At 46.0% G+C, this 13,877-nt stretch overlaps 1 protein-coding gene across 2 annotated transcripts; it reads left to right on the top strand.

Annotated features, from left to right (window-relative positions):
• Positions 1–425: 425 nt before the first annotated feature.
• On the top strand, positions 426–10,970 carry bmp16 (bone morphogenetic protein 16). Of its 2 annotated transcripts, none has more exons than XM_076734281.1 (4): positions 426–468; positions 1,647–1,730; positions 7,001–7,374; positions 8,445–10,970. In XM_076734281.1, exons 1-4 carry the CDS (start codon positions 446–448, stop codon positions 9,518–9,520), a joined length of 1,557 nt encoding a protein of 518 aa, XP_076590396.1. In that variant the 5' UTR covers positions 426–445; the 3' UTR covers positions 9,521–10,970. The 2 variants fall into 2 exon arrangements, with proteins under 2 accessions (XP_076590396.1, XP_076590397.1); XM_076734282.1 differs by lacking the exon at positions 426–468 and adding an exon at positions 1,159–1,551 and having other exon boundaries at positions 8,445–10,964.
• The last annotated feature ends 2,907 nt before the right edge of the window (positions 10,971–13,877 follow it).

Raw genomic sequence — 13,877 nt, 5'->3', positions numbered from 1 at the left:
GATGATTTTTTTTGTGTGTGTGTTTGTACGAGAGTGGACGGGAAGAGCAAGTGGAGGGGACAGAGAGGAGGAGCAGGGGGACGTGGGCAAGTGATTCTCCAGATGAGATCTAATATGTGAGACGATGCATCCTAAAGAGACGTTTTCTCATGGGCTCACCCCATGAATACAAATTCACCCCACCACCCGCTCTGCACTGGAAGGACGGATGCACCTTGCTTCAACCCGTAGTGGAGAGGTACAGCTTTTTCCTTTTTTTTTTTCTTACCTCAACGTTTACTTCTATCCAATCACAAAACTCAGCTGAGGTGACTTCATGGCAGCTGTTATGACTCATCCATTCATACTTTTGCAGCTGAATCTGTTTGCTCATATTCAGTGTCATGGGGGCTCGTATTTATAATGACGGAGCGAGTGCCTGCGAGCTCGTTGGCCGAAACCTAAAATGGTGCCAACGAAAAGCAGCAGGTGAGTTTGTTAAAGGAGGAAATGTTGAAAATAATCAGTCTGCTTCTGTGTGCTGACCTCAGGGTTATCTGGGACAGGTCGCATGCGTGTGTGTCTGTGTGTAGGTGTGTGTGTGTGTGCGTGTACATTCTTGTGTGTTTGGTTGTGTTTTAGTGTGACTGTGCTTGTGAGAATGTTTTTGCGTGTGTGTGTGTGTGTGTGTGTGTGTGTATTACTCACATTGTGGGCATATAAATCTGTTTACACAGTCACATTGTAGGGACTTGCATTCCTTATGTTGACAAAATGCAAGTCCCCATAATGTTAAGGGTTAAGGGTTAGGCAAGTAGTGGTTATGGGTAGAGTAAGTCTCCAGGAAATGAATGTAAGACAATGTAATGTAATGAAACACAACTCTGTGTGTGCATGGGTGTGTGTGTGAGAGAGGGAGCGAGAGATAACAGCCCTGTATATGTACTGTGGTCAGTCTTTGTGGCATCACTATTTGGGAGGATCTTAGTGGCCAGGAAAGTCAATTAGAGTAAAACTGAGTTTACCAGCTGGGCACTTAGGATAGCATAGGGAAAAAAGCACAAAAAGTGTGTGTGTGTGTGTGTGTGTGTGTGTGTGTGTGTGTGTGTGTGTGCTTGGGAGAGAGAGCGAGAAAGAGAGAGAGAGAGGAAAAGGGGAGGAGATACAAAAGGGAGGAACAGAGTGGAGACGAAAGGAGAGAGACATAGTAAGGAGGTTTAGGAGCAAGAGGGAGTTGTTGCCGGTGGTACAATACAGACAGACAGACAGACAGACACAACTCATTTTCCTCCTGCTGCTTCCATGCACAGCGACGATCCCAGTGTGCTTTAAACAAGCAGGGGTGGAAGTGCAGGCGACAGAGAAAGGGAGTTGCCTACTAGCAGAGGTCAGGCAGGCAGGCAGAGGGGAAGCCGGTGGATGTTTTTAAGAGTTTGCTTATCTGACACTGACAACAGGATGAGAAGCTGAGTGAGGGAGCAGAGAGGGGAGAAAAACATGGAGAGAGCAGCATTACCTACAGTGCGTTTACACAGGAGACATAGGACAGGCAGGCACTGGCTACCTTGAGAGGTAAAAAAAAAGAGAGAGAGAGAGAGCAAGAGAGAGAGAGAGAAGACAAGAGAGAAAAAGAGGTAAATAGTCCACTTTGTCCATTCTGTCCAAAGGAGCGGGAGTGAGAGCCGAGGGATCGTAACACTGGAGCTCAAGGATAAACCATGGACTCTGCATACATCCCACCACACCTGGACGTGAGTACTACATCCCTTTCAAACACACACACACACACACATACACACACACATCTGTATGTCTGTCAAGCCACAGGCCACAGGAACTGTGCTGCTGAAACCATTAGTCACTCTGGGGAACAACACACACACACGCACACACTCATGCACATGCATACTGGCTGGCAAACTGTGTTTCTCAATCAAAATCTTGTCCGGTGAGCAGCTTGTCCAAGAATAATGTGCCCATTATGAGTTCAAAGAGCATAACGTAACACACCACCGCTGCAATGTACACAGTATGAATCAGCCCTCAGTGTTAACGCGCAGCAGCTTTAATGTGAAAAGCAGAGGTGTGTTTTTGTTCTGTATTTCACATCGGTTCAGCTGTCAGACATATGACAAGAGCAGTCTCTGAGCTTTCAGCAGTCACGGGTTGGATATGTCAGTATTTCCATTGATGCTTGCGCAGTGTTGTGCCTCGGCAGGGCCCCCTGTTAACCACAATGCACTTCTGACTCTGAGATCTCCGGGCATCCCAGTGCTGAGACGAAAAGACGAGATGTGCTGAGGGGAAAAAGAAGGAGCGTGAGGATGAGAAGGAGAAAATACATGGCAACCTGTTGATTCTCTGCTCGTGCTCAGACTGACGCCAAAACTTAGTCTGCGTCTGTGTGAGTGTGTGTGTGTGTAGACGTCAGCCAGAGCAGGTTGTAGTTATGTCGTGGAAGCGGGGGAGCACCGTGGCTGTGTGTGTGTGTGTGTGTGTGTGTGCATGTGTGTGTGTGTGTGTGCATGTGTGTGTGACTCTAAATCTACTTCCAACTTCTCTCACATATTTACAACCCAGCTCCTCCACAGTTATACATCTTGGCGTGTGTCTCTGCGTACGTGTTGGTGCTCACTCCACCATGTGTTTAAACCCTGTTCTGTTCTTAGCATGGACAAATTTGTGTGTGTGTGTGTGTGTGTGTGTGTGTGTGTGTGTGTGTGTGTGTGTTTGACGTCTGGGTCATTAGCCAACTAATCGGTACAGCTGGGATGAATTAGAGAGCTGTTCTAATAGAGTCCAATAAAACCACACAGCAGCCTACCTGGAATATTGTTCTAATGATTTCATCTGCTGCGGCTCAGTGAGCAGAACCGCAACTCCACTAGCAACTGTTTTGGATATTTTTCACCCCACTCCCCCCAACATATATATATACATATATATATATATATATAAATATTCCACAGTTCAAAGTCATGTATTAATGACTGGTTAAGCATGGGAAGGATTGTGCAGTCATAACCTCACAGTTAATTATACAGACTATGGCGTGCATGCTTAGGTTATATGGCCGCCCTGGAAAAAGAGCTGCAGTGAATGTATCCTCAGAAGTGTTCTCAGGTGTGTATATATACACTGTACATCACATTTGGGCTCATGAGGCTGTCCGACATGACATATTTTCAAGTATTTGAGTAAGCTCAGAGCAAGGAAATTAACCCTGTGGCATGTACACTGCACATATCATGTTCTGAAAGAAAGAGACGGCCGCATAGAAAAATGAGAACTGGAATGGGGAGGGGGGGATCAGGGAGAATGAGAGGAGGAATTTGGGAAAAGAAACACGGGAAGAACAACAGGAAGGGAAAGTTGAGGGACCAGGCGTAACATGAAGACAGCGGCGGTGGATAAATCAGCCGGCTGCGGTGACACTCCGGCCCTCTGGCCCGGCAACAGTCCGCCACACTCTTCCGCAAAAACACCATTCATTTAAGGCCTAGGAAAAAAGAGCAATATTCATGGGAGAGAAGGAAAGGGAGAGAGAGAGATAGGGAATGGGAAGGTGATGCACGAGACATATTTTAAACAAGAAAGAGCGAGAGGCCGAGGAGAAAGTCCGAAAAATTGCTGGATGAATCAGGAGAAGGAAAGGAGAAAACAGAAAAGCAGTGACATACTGTATGACAACATGGAGGACAAAGCAAAAGGACAGAGTTCAAGGAATGCAAAGAGGAAGGAGGAAGGGGAAAGGGAGCAGGGTTTGAAATAAACAGATAAAAGGAGAGGCAGGGAGAGAAGCACGACAAAAGCAGGAGTCAGAAACGGACGTCGGAGGTCAGAGGCTTTAATCAGTTCAGAGAGACACGGGGCCGGCCGGCAACGACACTCGCCTGCCGCACGCCAGGGTCACGCTACTGTCTGCTCGGGGGGTCAGGTCACATCTAATACGTCTAATAGGCCGAGCTGCAAGCATGCACACAGGGAAAAGATGCTGCTGAGCCCCAACCCTTCATCTCACCCTAACCCATTCATCATACAGCTCTCCTCCTTTGTCCCCCCAAGAACATTTGATTAGTCCACGTTCATGCCAGACAGAGACAGAATAAAAAGAGTTCAGGAAGGCAGGAATAGTCAGACGTACCAGCAGGAACTGGGGGATATGTAATCGTAAAAATGTCAGTTTTTCCAGCTAACTGCAATGAGTCAACATCAGGGTGGGTGGTGCCCTGATGCACATGGCACATAAAGACGCTAAATTAAGCCTGGATCCTCTTTGCTCAGTCTAAATTGGACACAATCAGTCACAACACAGACACCCAAGGAGAACAGAGAGGCTGTATGTGTGTCAAAGTGATGTAGGGCAAGCTGGCCTCCGCTCTTCCTCTCTTTTCGTCCGTGCTTCTCGGCCTCGCTCGGCCGGTGACACACCCTGCTGTGTGATGACTGAACCTTTGAACCTCAGAGTCACCTGGGTGGTTTTGTAGGTGAGGAAAGTACAGGAGAGAGGTGGTGTTGTTGGCCTTAATCTGCTTTACAAGCCTCCACAGTATATGGGGGAGGCTGTCCAGCCTGAGTGTCTCATCTGTAATTGTCCTCCGCTGCGTTGCCTCAGGTGAAACAGGCCTGGGTGGGGCTGCGAGAGTTTAATGGATAGCTAGCAACAATCCCACGCATGGAGGTGGCTCATTTTCCCAGGCCTGCCCTTTGAACAGCGCACCACATGAACAGCACACATACACACAACAACACAGGCATAAAAATACACACAAACCTTCACACCTGTGACCTCCTTTTAACCCTTTTTCCGACAGTGTGGTAAGATTAGCTGTCATTACAGTGTCATTATGCGTTCGCTCAGCCATAAACGCCTCTGTTATCTGGCTGAAGTGAGATGAGATAAAGAGATAGAGGAGAGATACGCGAGAGCTCAGACAAGGAAAGAGATAGCTACAACCACACAGTTCTATGTTTGAGTAAGCGATAGAGGTGGGTGCACTTCCTTTTGAAAAAGAAGCATTTGTTCAGTCAACCAGAGCATCAATGGGTACCTGATTCAATTCTATTCTACTCTGTTGTGTAGCACTTAAGTTCATTTGCAGTTCACACTGTCTTGTCTCTGACTGGTCAACAGGTTTTACTCCTTTGCTCTGATCCTTTTACACCTCACCTCGACCTCTTTGGATCTACGGGGCTGTTAACTTGCTGGCTTCTAATTACCAGCTCGGTTATTAACACCTGCACTACAGAGGTGCGGGGTGTTAGCCAGGTTGGTAATTGTTTGACCCCCTGTCTGAGGTCACGAGTAAAGGAGCACTGTTGTGGCATCTGTGGGGGTTTAGTCAGAATTAATGCAGGCAGAGACAGAGTACGAAAATAATTCTGCTTCAGGAATTTGAAAATCATGAGGACTCTCTCTCTTCTCTTCTCACTCTGGAGGAACTCAGCAGAGATTTTTAGGTTAACGATCAAGCTTCAAGAGGACCCAAGGTGCAAACCACAAAAGCTGCATATTTGAGCATACCTTTATTAAAGACACACTGATTAGTTGAGCAGGGACGGATTTGCTTTAGCATTGCATTATCACAGCATGCACAGCTAAACTCAGTTTGAACTTTTTCAAAACAGGGCATTATCATCCTCTATTGAATGTGTTTTCAATGCAAAACACTAATTAAACCAGATTGTCCATTTCATGTGTCTCAGTTTTCATTATCAGTTTTCTCTGCAGATTACGGCTGTGAAATAGGGCTCTGCATTGCACGCTAAACTCCTACAGCACATGCACTAATGTGGCACCTTTGCACACATCAGCAACAGAGTTTGATTGGATGATATCCCTATTTTACTTTAATGTCAACATATTGCATATGGATGAAAATACCATAGGTGCAAAGCTCTTCTCTCCCTCTGATGATTAACATCAGTCTCTCCAAAGCATGCTCTTAGTTCCTTTGTCCTCATTACTCCAGAGGCAACGTCCACATTCTTCTAGAAAATTATCCTCCCGACCTGCAGGAGTCCAAAGTCACGAAGCAATGATTGCTGCAACGTAATGCCTCAGAGCACAGTTGATCCAGATTTAAACAAAATAGACTTCCCGTCACCAAATTTCAGAAGGCAGGATTTAAGTCTGATTTCAGACTAAACTGGCAGGTGTTCAGATCCAAGGATCAACATAAGACAACAACTGCATCTGAGTTCAAAATGTTTTTTGAAGCTTTGTTGAATGTTTGTTTCTGTCAGTGATTTTAACAGCATTCATTTAATCAGGCCTTTAAATGTAAAGATTTGTCTTGGAAAGCTGCTGAATGTTTAATCCTGTGATTTGAAAGAAAGAGATAAGAAAAACATCTATTTACCTGTCATTGTGACAGGCCTCTACAGCTCCATTACTAGAGTCACCAGAGTCCACAGTGATTAATGCGAGACGCCTTTCATGCACAGCGCTATCATCTCCTTCACAAACACACGCGGCATGATTAAATCACAGATGGAGACCGTTTAATTACTCCTGCTTAGGTGTTCTAGGAAATATATGGGTCTTGGGGGTAAAAGGCTGGCCATAAATTAACAGAAAAAAAAATAAAGTGGCACTGACTCCTGGCTGTTTCTACAGCCAGGAGTAACAAGCAAACAACTTCATATGGATATGCGGACAGTAAATTTCTTGAACATATGCCCACGTGAAGTCTGAGGACTGATGAGAAACTAGTGTGTCCAGGAAGGAGAAGACATAAGCATGATATACAGAGTCCAGGAGCATCTCAGAGGAGCTATCTCTTTTGCAGATTTTTCAACCAATACTTTATATAGTGTCATTATGTCATATGATTTACATTGCTCCTGTATAAAACACACATTGTTCACCAGCATGAAAAACTCAAACTAACCCTCACAAGTTTGTTTCTTGACGTTTAGATTACTTCTCTTTTTTTTTTTCATCTTACCACTTCCTCTCGTCTTCTCCCCACCGCACCTGTCCTCCCATCATCTCTCCTCACCTCCTGTCTCCCTCCAGGTCCACCATGTTCCCTGCTAACCTCCTGCTCCTCATGGTCCTGCTGCTACCTCAAGCCTCGTCTGGTCGCCAGGGTGGAGACACCAGCAAGATCGACCATGGCAGGGTGTCCCCCATGCCTTCCTCCTTGTCGCCCCCACTTGCTGGCTCCCTCCTGAAGCCCAGTCTGGCTCAGACCATCCAGAGTCTCCTCCTGAGCCGGCTGGGCCTGCAGTCGCAGCCAAACCCTCGGCCTGGAGTGCCGGTGCCTCGGTACCTCCTGGATCTTTACCGCTTCCACCAGCAGCAGTACCATCTAGTGGAGGACCCTTCATTTAGCTTCCCCAGCCACCACATCCAGCAGGCGAACACCGTACGCAGCTTTCACCACAATGGTACGTTCACAGGGACAATGCTGTGCACAGGTTTTACTGGATATAAAACAATGAACTCTTTTATCAGCCACAGATGAAGTATGAAGACTGATTATTGCTAAAGATCGTGATAACAATTATTGTAGATAAGATGTCACAATCCCGCGAGCACGTTTCGATATGTCTCACACTTTGCACTCCAGTTCTGATCATCTGGCTGGACTGACTTGTTAGGGGGTCCCCAGGGCAAACATTTGCTGTCGGGCCCCTATTGGTCCCCCTCCTACTCTTCTCTGTGGAAGAACCAGTCATTTCTAAGTTCCCATTGATTCCAGTGCAACCACTTCTGGAATACAACTTATTTCTTGTATCTCCCACTTATTATTAGAAATGTGAAAATGACCAGAACATCTGTACACACCTGGAGTCCCTTAATCTTATCAGGAGGGTCATGTCGGGGATAAATTGTCACTAAGACTTCTTGGAGCCGTGTTCCTGGAGCAGCACAGAGGGAATTCACAGCAGCCGTTTTCAACAAGACCAACCCCCAAAATTCACCTGTAATATGAAAGTTGACCTTAGTTGATATTGTGCTTTAGTGGTGGAAAATCCCAAACAAATTTGCAATTAATTAACATACTAAAACTAACTTTGGCAGGGCCCTGGGGCAGTTGTCAGTATTGCCTGATCTGTAAACCAGCTTTCACACTGATACAAAGAAGACAATGAACAAATCACAAACGTAAAAGAGGAGAGAACAAAAGCAAGCAAACTGTGCAAAAGGTGCGCTTTTAACTTCCCTCAGTGTAAAGCACCAGCACTTCGAGGTACAAGTGAAGACTTGTAATGGTTCACTTTAATTGGTGAACTTGGTATCTTCTTGCCAAAAGTTGGAACTTGCATCATGAACTATATATAAATCTGTTGATATTAGTAAATAGTTTGGCAATTTTCCTACTTTTGAGATCTGTCAAGGAAGATCTGGCAAACTGAGGTTCTGTTTGTGTCCTGATCAATGTAAAGAAAGGCTATGTAAATATAAACCACTCTGAACTCCTGACCCCCCCCATCTCTTTTCCTCTTTCTCTTAGAGGCCCTTGCGGACAACTCCATAGCAGAGGATCATAAGAAGCTGCACATCTCCTTCAATATTTCCTCCATCCCTGAGGATGAGAGGGTGCTTTCTGCTGAGCTTCGGCTGCTCCGCAGTGACAGAGCCCCCTTGGGCCCTGGGGCCCACAGACTAAACATATACCTCTCTGAGAACCACGAGGACCCTGAGCTCACCCTGCTGGAAACAAGGTTACTCACCGCTGGCCGCAACAGTCATAAAGCAAATGGTTTCTGGGAAGCTTTTACCCTAAATACAGAGCTCTTCCAAAAGGCCCTTGCTGGGACCGGCAGCCTGGGCTTCCTCCTGGAGGTCAGACCTGAGAACAGCACCACCTCGCTCCCTGAGCAGAGCCTCTCCTCTGCTGCAGGTGAGGAGGAGGCACAGAAACACAAAGAGGGACACCTGAGGGTATGCAGGTCTGTGGGTCAGGATGAGCACAGCTGGGCTCAGGAGAGACCCCTCTTGGTGACTTACAGTCATGATGGGCGTGGAGAGCCCTTAGTCAAACATGGCAGGAGGACCCCCAGTGGTGGCCAAAGGATGAGAGGGAGGAAAGGGACAAAAGAGAGGGCCAGGAGCAGCAGCAAGGGCCGCAACAGAGGCCAAGCCTGGGGGAGGGCCAAAAAAATGGGGTACACAGTGCCAGGGTGGGGTCGTGACAAAGGAGGAGCCAGTTGGAGCGAAGGCGTAAGGGTGAAAAGAAATGGTGGCCGTGCTGCGAAACTGAAACGCCTTTCCCGTAACAGATGCCGCCGTCACCCTCTGTATGTAGATTTCAACGATGTGGGCTGGCACAAGTGGATCATTGCACCCAGCGGCTACGACGCCTTCTTCTGCCTGGGAGAGTGTCGCTTTCCTCTGGCCGACCACATGAACTCCTCCAGCCACGCCATGGTGCAAACTCTGGTAAACTCTGTGAATGGAGCAGTGCCCCGTGCCTGCTGCGTCCCCACCTCCCTCAGCCCCATCGCCCTGCTATACCTGGACCCTCAAGACCGAGTGGTGCTGAAGAATTACCAGGACATGGTGGTGGAGGGCTGTGGCTGCCGGTAGTGGGCTCAGCCAGACAGAGGAGCATTGAGGGCATAGGAGAAAGACAAAAGCATGGCCAGCTAGCTATAAACAGATGATAGAGACAAATGTAGCAGCATTAGAAAGGTGAGTGGACAGGAAAGAGATATGGGAATGCATAAAGCAGCCAAAACATCATCAAAAAGGGTCAGACATATGAAGGGGAAGAAAAAGAGTGAGAGAAGCAGACATAATCTTCTACACACGATAAATGATTAGACAGTAAGGCAGAGGAGGAAGTGCAAGCAGAAATATGATCAACACAGGTAGCAAAATGCCAGGAATTACTTTTCACTTTTGCCCATTTAGCGATGATGCAGCTGTGTCCACCATCAACTGACAGGCTCCTTGTGCTCCCATGAGAGGCCAGCGCTTTAACATCAGAAGGTGTCTGTTCTGTGTTCCTGTGTTGCCACTCATCTCACTCCCACACGACTGTCTGACAGGCACATGTGTTTAGCTGTTGCGGAGGGCAGCCGACATGGCAGCACAGGCAGTTGTGGACCAACTTCGATTTAAGCTCCGGAGCAGAACTTTCTGATGGACTGCCTGATGATCAACAGCATTAGCAACACGACGATGGCACTAGCACGGCATCTAAACTTAGTGTGACAGTGTTGTTTCTGCAGTGTTTGAACCGAGAAGTAGGGAGCACCTGTTTTTATGAACGTTAATATAATGACAGACTGCCGCTTACAAGCACCCCTACATCACAAGCTATTTAAAACCACAACAATAATGCTGAAGAACTATTATGCTATTGTTTGAATGTACTACTATCACTATTATTTAAAAAAAAGAGAGACTTTTTTTGTACATTCCTTTTGCAGACGTGAAGAAAATCCAAGTGATGGTTGTCCTGTGATTATGCGTAATTCCACTGAATGGCGATTCTAACTTAAAAGACACATTATGTATTTAAATAGCAGCAATATGGTGTATTTAATCTTGAAAATATTTAAGATACCTGCACTCAACGGAGCATACAGCAAACTGAAAGCCCGCCGTCCACATGAAGTAAGTTATGGTAGCTTTACATCCGTTCAAATGTTCAGTGTATTGAATTAACAGTCTGTGTTACTTCCCACCTTATCATTGCACACATTTTGGTGTACAACACATGATAGCAGACATAAGTGGTGTTGCCTTTCAACGCTCAACTAACAAGTCAATGGAAAGCTCTGTGTATTGTAGCTACTGAAGTGTGTAACAACAGGTGTCTTTGCTAGTTGTGTCTGCATGTGTCAAGAAAAAAAGGAAGACTGATATTAAAACTGGGACTTCAGTGCCTTTCAAACAGGGGCTTTAAAAGTGTTCTCCGCTGAGCTTAGTAAATGGTTTCGGTGTTGCATTTTTCTCTCTAAATGGAAACATTTAAGCAACAGCTTGTAAAATGTTTGACAATATACCTCTAATAAACAAAGCAAACAGCACAAGTGCCACGTGACTTTTCTTTTGCTTCAATCATTTTGTCCTGAAGTTTTGTTCTTTATCTGGGGCATGAAAAAAGCCTCAAGTGTATACATTCATCTTCAGCCTGCAGTGGAATTTCTGCCATGTTCAGGAAGAAAGAAGAGAGCCAGAAGAAGTGTAATCTGAACACAATCTAAACAGATCTGTGTGTATGATACTGTAGCTAAGGAAGCAGCCTTAAATTCTCACATCGGGACAGCTGTGAGGCTGAGAGTGATGTTTAAATGTGAGGGGGAAAGGTCTTATCTGCACCACACAAAACCACTGTATCACTTCACATACCACCTGTGAAGAGTGCACACATGTTTCTGATCCCAGATCTCACACATGGATGCAGAAAAACAAAGACAGACAGAGAGAGAGAGAGAGACAGAGAGAGAGAGAGACAGAAGGTCGATGAAGAGGAGCAAAAGTTTGCACACTGTGCTGCAGGTCATTCCTCAATCCAGGGGTCAAACAGCGTCTTTGACCTCCACATTCCTGCATGTTAGCGAGGAGCCTGCCCTCTCTGCCACCACCAGATGGACCGTCTCACTGCAGCTTACAGGTGAGTGAAGCCTACCACCTGTCAGGGGAAGGGACAGGGTGCGATCTGGTTTCACACCAAACGCACAAGTGTGAAGTTTGCACGAGGTAGAGAGCAGAAACAAGTGCTGCACGTAAGCCATGAGCATCCCACAGAGCAGCTACCGTAACTGAGATGCTACAGACTCCATGAGAATGTAAACAATCAGAATACAAACTTTCCTAAGTGGTACTCCCCTCCTGTCTTTTTTACACAAAAACCTAAAAATATCACAGATTACTTCCCATGAATATATCACCCTTTTCACAGAAAAGCAAAGGAAGCGTGAAATAGATAGAAAGAGATAAAGATGTGTACATAAGGTGTATTATAGAGAACTCCTTGCTTCCTGCCAGTGCGTTTTATCCCATTGGCTATAACACATCATGGTTCACTTAGTCGTTGAGCGATAACCTCTGGCCTTCTTTCCTCCATGACCCCTTACTCACTGTTTCACCTCCAGTCCATCCCATACTCTACCTTTCCTGACTCATCTATCTCTCTCATCCCTCAGCATCCACTTTGCAAATCACAGCGTCTTCAATCTCACTTTTATCTCAGCCTGTTTGTCAATCACCTGCACGGTTTCTGCTTCCAAACCTCCTTCTTCTCCAAGGTGCTTGATTAGAAACAACACTGTCCATTTGTCCCTCATGATGAAATGATTGGAGTGATAACTATGTGATACTGCCAGACAGTGTGAAATTGACCACACTAAAGCTGCTTTGAAGGGAGAAATCAAAAGACACTGAATGTTAAGGGGTTAAACGGTCTGTGGAGCTTACAAGGTGTTTAATTGTGTATATGTTATGTACATCATCACAGACACTGCTGATCAGATATTCCTGCATTCTGACTTCTTCAGGACTGCAGCAATTGTCTGAAAAGCTGATCACACCTTGACCTCTGCCTTCAACAAGGCTGCCTCTATCTCATATCTATCTTTGAAACACGTTTTCTGCCTCTCTCCTTCCTCTCACAGGTGCTCTGGTTATGAATTGTTACGGGTGAGGTTGTGGAGCACAAAGATGGGATATGACCAGGCTTATCTTGTCAGGTGTGGAGTGTGTTTGAGGCTGGGTAGCAGCGGCCTTGACCCAGTCAGCCCCGAGGAACACCTTCCCTTAGTCCATAAATCATGCTGAGAGAGCTATGGAGGGTTACTCCCAATGAAAGAGCCGCACGGACACATGGCCACGCTTCTGACCAGGTGTTTATCTGTGATGTGTGCCAGATAAGCGCTGGGAGAGCATGAGGGAGTACAAATGCCTCACATTACAGAGACTTCTTCGCACAAGGAGTGGACGTGGTGTACCAGGGATTTTTTGATAATTACTACCAGAGTTTGCTACATGAAAATGGTGCAGCAGAGCCGAAGCCAGATTTTACAAATGCTGCGGCCCACAGAGTCCAGAGAAAGAAACCAGACTATGAATTCCAATTTCTAACTTTTTAACATTACCGGTTTTAATTATTCCAGCCTCTTTTCTGAGAAATCATGTTATGTCAGTTTGGCATCACAGATGGTGCTAAATGCCACCACACCCATGACCCTCAGCTGCCATTGAGAAGGCTAAAGTACAAATCGGAGTTGTAGCAGATTTAATACACTTTTTCTCAGGAACAAAACATTTTCATAAATCAGGCTTAAAAACTCCAGAAACTGACAACCTGACCAGTATCCTCAGTGGTTTCTGTGTCAAAGTTTTAAAATGCTTCGGAAACTTCGGGACAAATCCCAGTTATTTAGGACTGTATTATTGCATTATCCAGTAACAAATGAGCGACATGAGCGCTGTCGTACGTGGATGGGTATTCACCGCAGTGTAGTCCACAAGGACCGGCCTGTCACTCTTCACACCCACTCTGACAGAGCTGAGGTGAGCCACAGATGGAGGGAGCCTCGTTCGTCCCTGGTGTCCCCTGCAGACTGACAGCCTGGTCCATGGAAACTGCAGTACCCCCTCCTTTGACTGTTGGACTCACTGCTGGGTCAACTATGCAGCCCACCCACTGTATTTAGGAAACATTTAATGATACCTGTCTAAAGCACATATTGGATCACTACCAGCAGAAGCTCATGCATTTTCAGATTTCAATATGAGGATTGAATAAAGAATTTGACCATTTGTCTGCAGGCAAAAACACATAAGCATATTTACTGGCGCAGAAATTTGAAACCCTGTTGGCTGTTTTACAAATGGCACAGCTACAAAGAGTGTGCGCCTGCAGCGATAATAAATAAAGCCAAGATGACAGTGATATACCAGCAGCAGAAGTACAAGGGCATCACTTATACTG

The sequence above is a fragment of the Chaetodon auriga genome, chromosome 7 (genome assembly GCF_051107435.1).
Source record: "Chaetodon auriga isolate fChaAug3 chromosome 7, fChaAug3.hap1, whole genome shotgun sequence".
Classification (NCBI taxonomy): Eukaryota; Metazoa; Chordata; class Actinopteri; order Chaetodontiformes; family Chaetodontidae; genus Chaetodon; species Chaetodon auriga.
This window is presented reverse-complemented; position numbering and strand designations above follow the sequence as displayed.

What these genes read in the sequence shown, in the direction of transcription:
- bmp16 (XM_076734281.1), top strand. Translation starts at nt 446, where the DNA reads ATGGTGCCAACGAAAAGCAGCAG. An exon ending in GTGCCAACGAAAAGCAGCAG is followed by an intron (nt 469 to 1,646) that starts GTGAGTTTGTTA and finishes TTCTGTCCAAAG; the next exon opens with GAGCGGGAGTGAGAGCCGAG. An exon ending in ACGCAGCTTTCACCACAATG is followed by an intron (nt 7,375 to 8,444) that starts GTACGTTCACAG and finishes TCTTTCTCTTAG; the next exon opens with AGGCCCTTGCGGACAACTCC.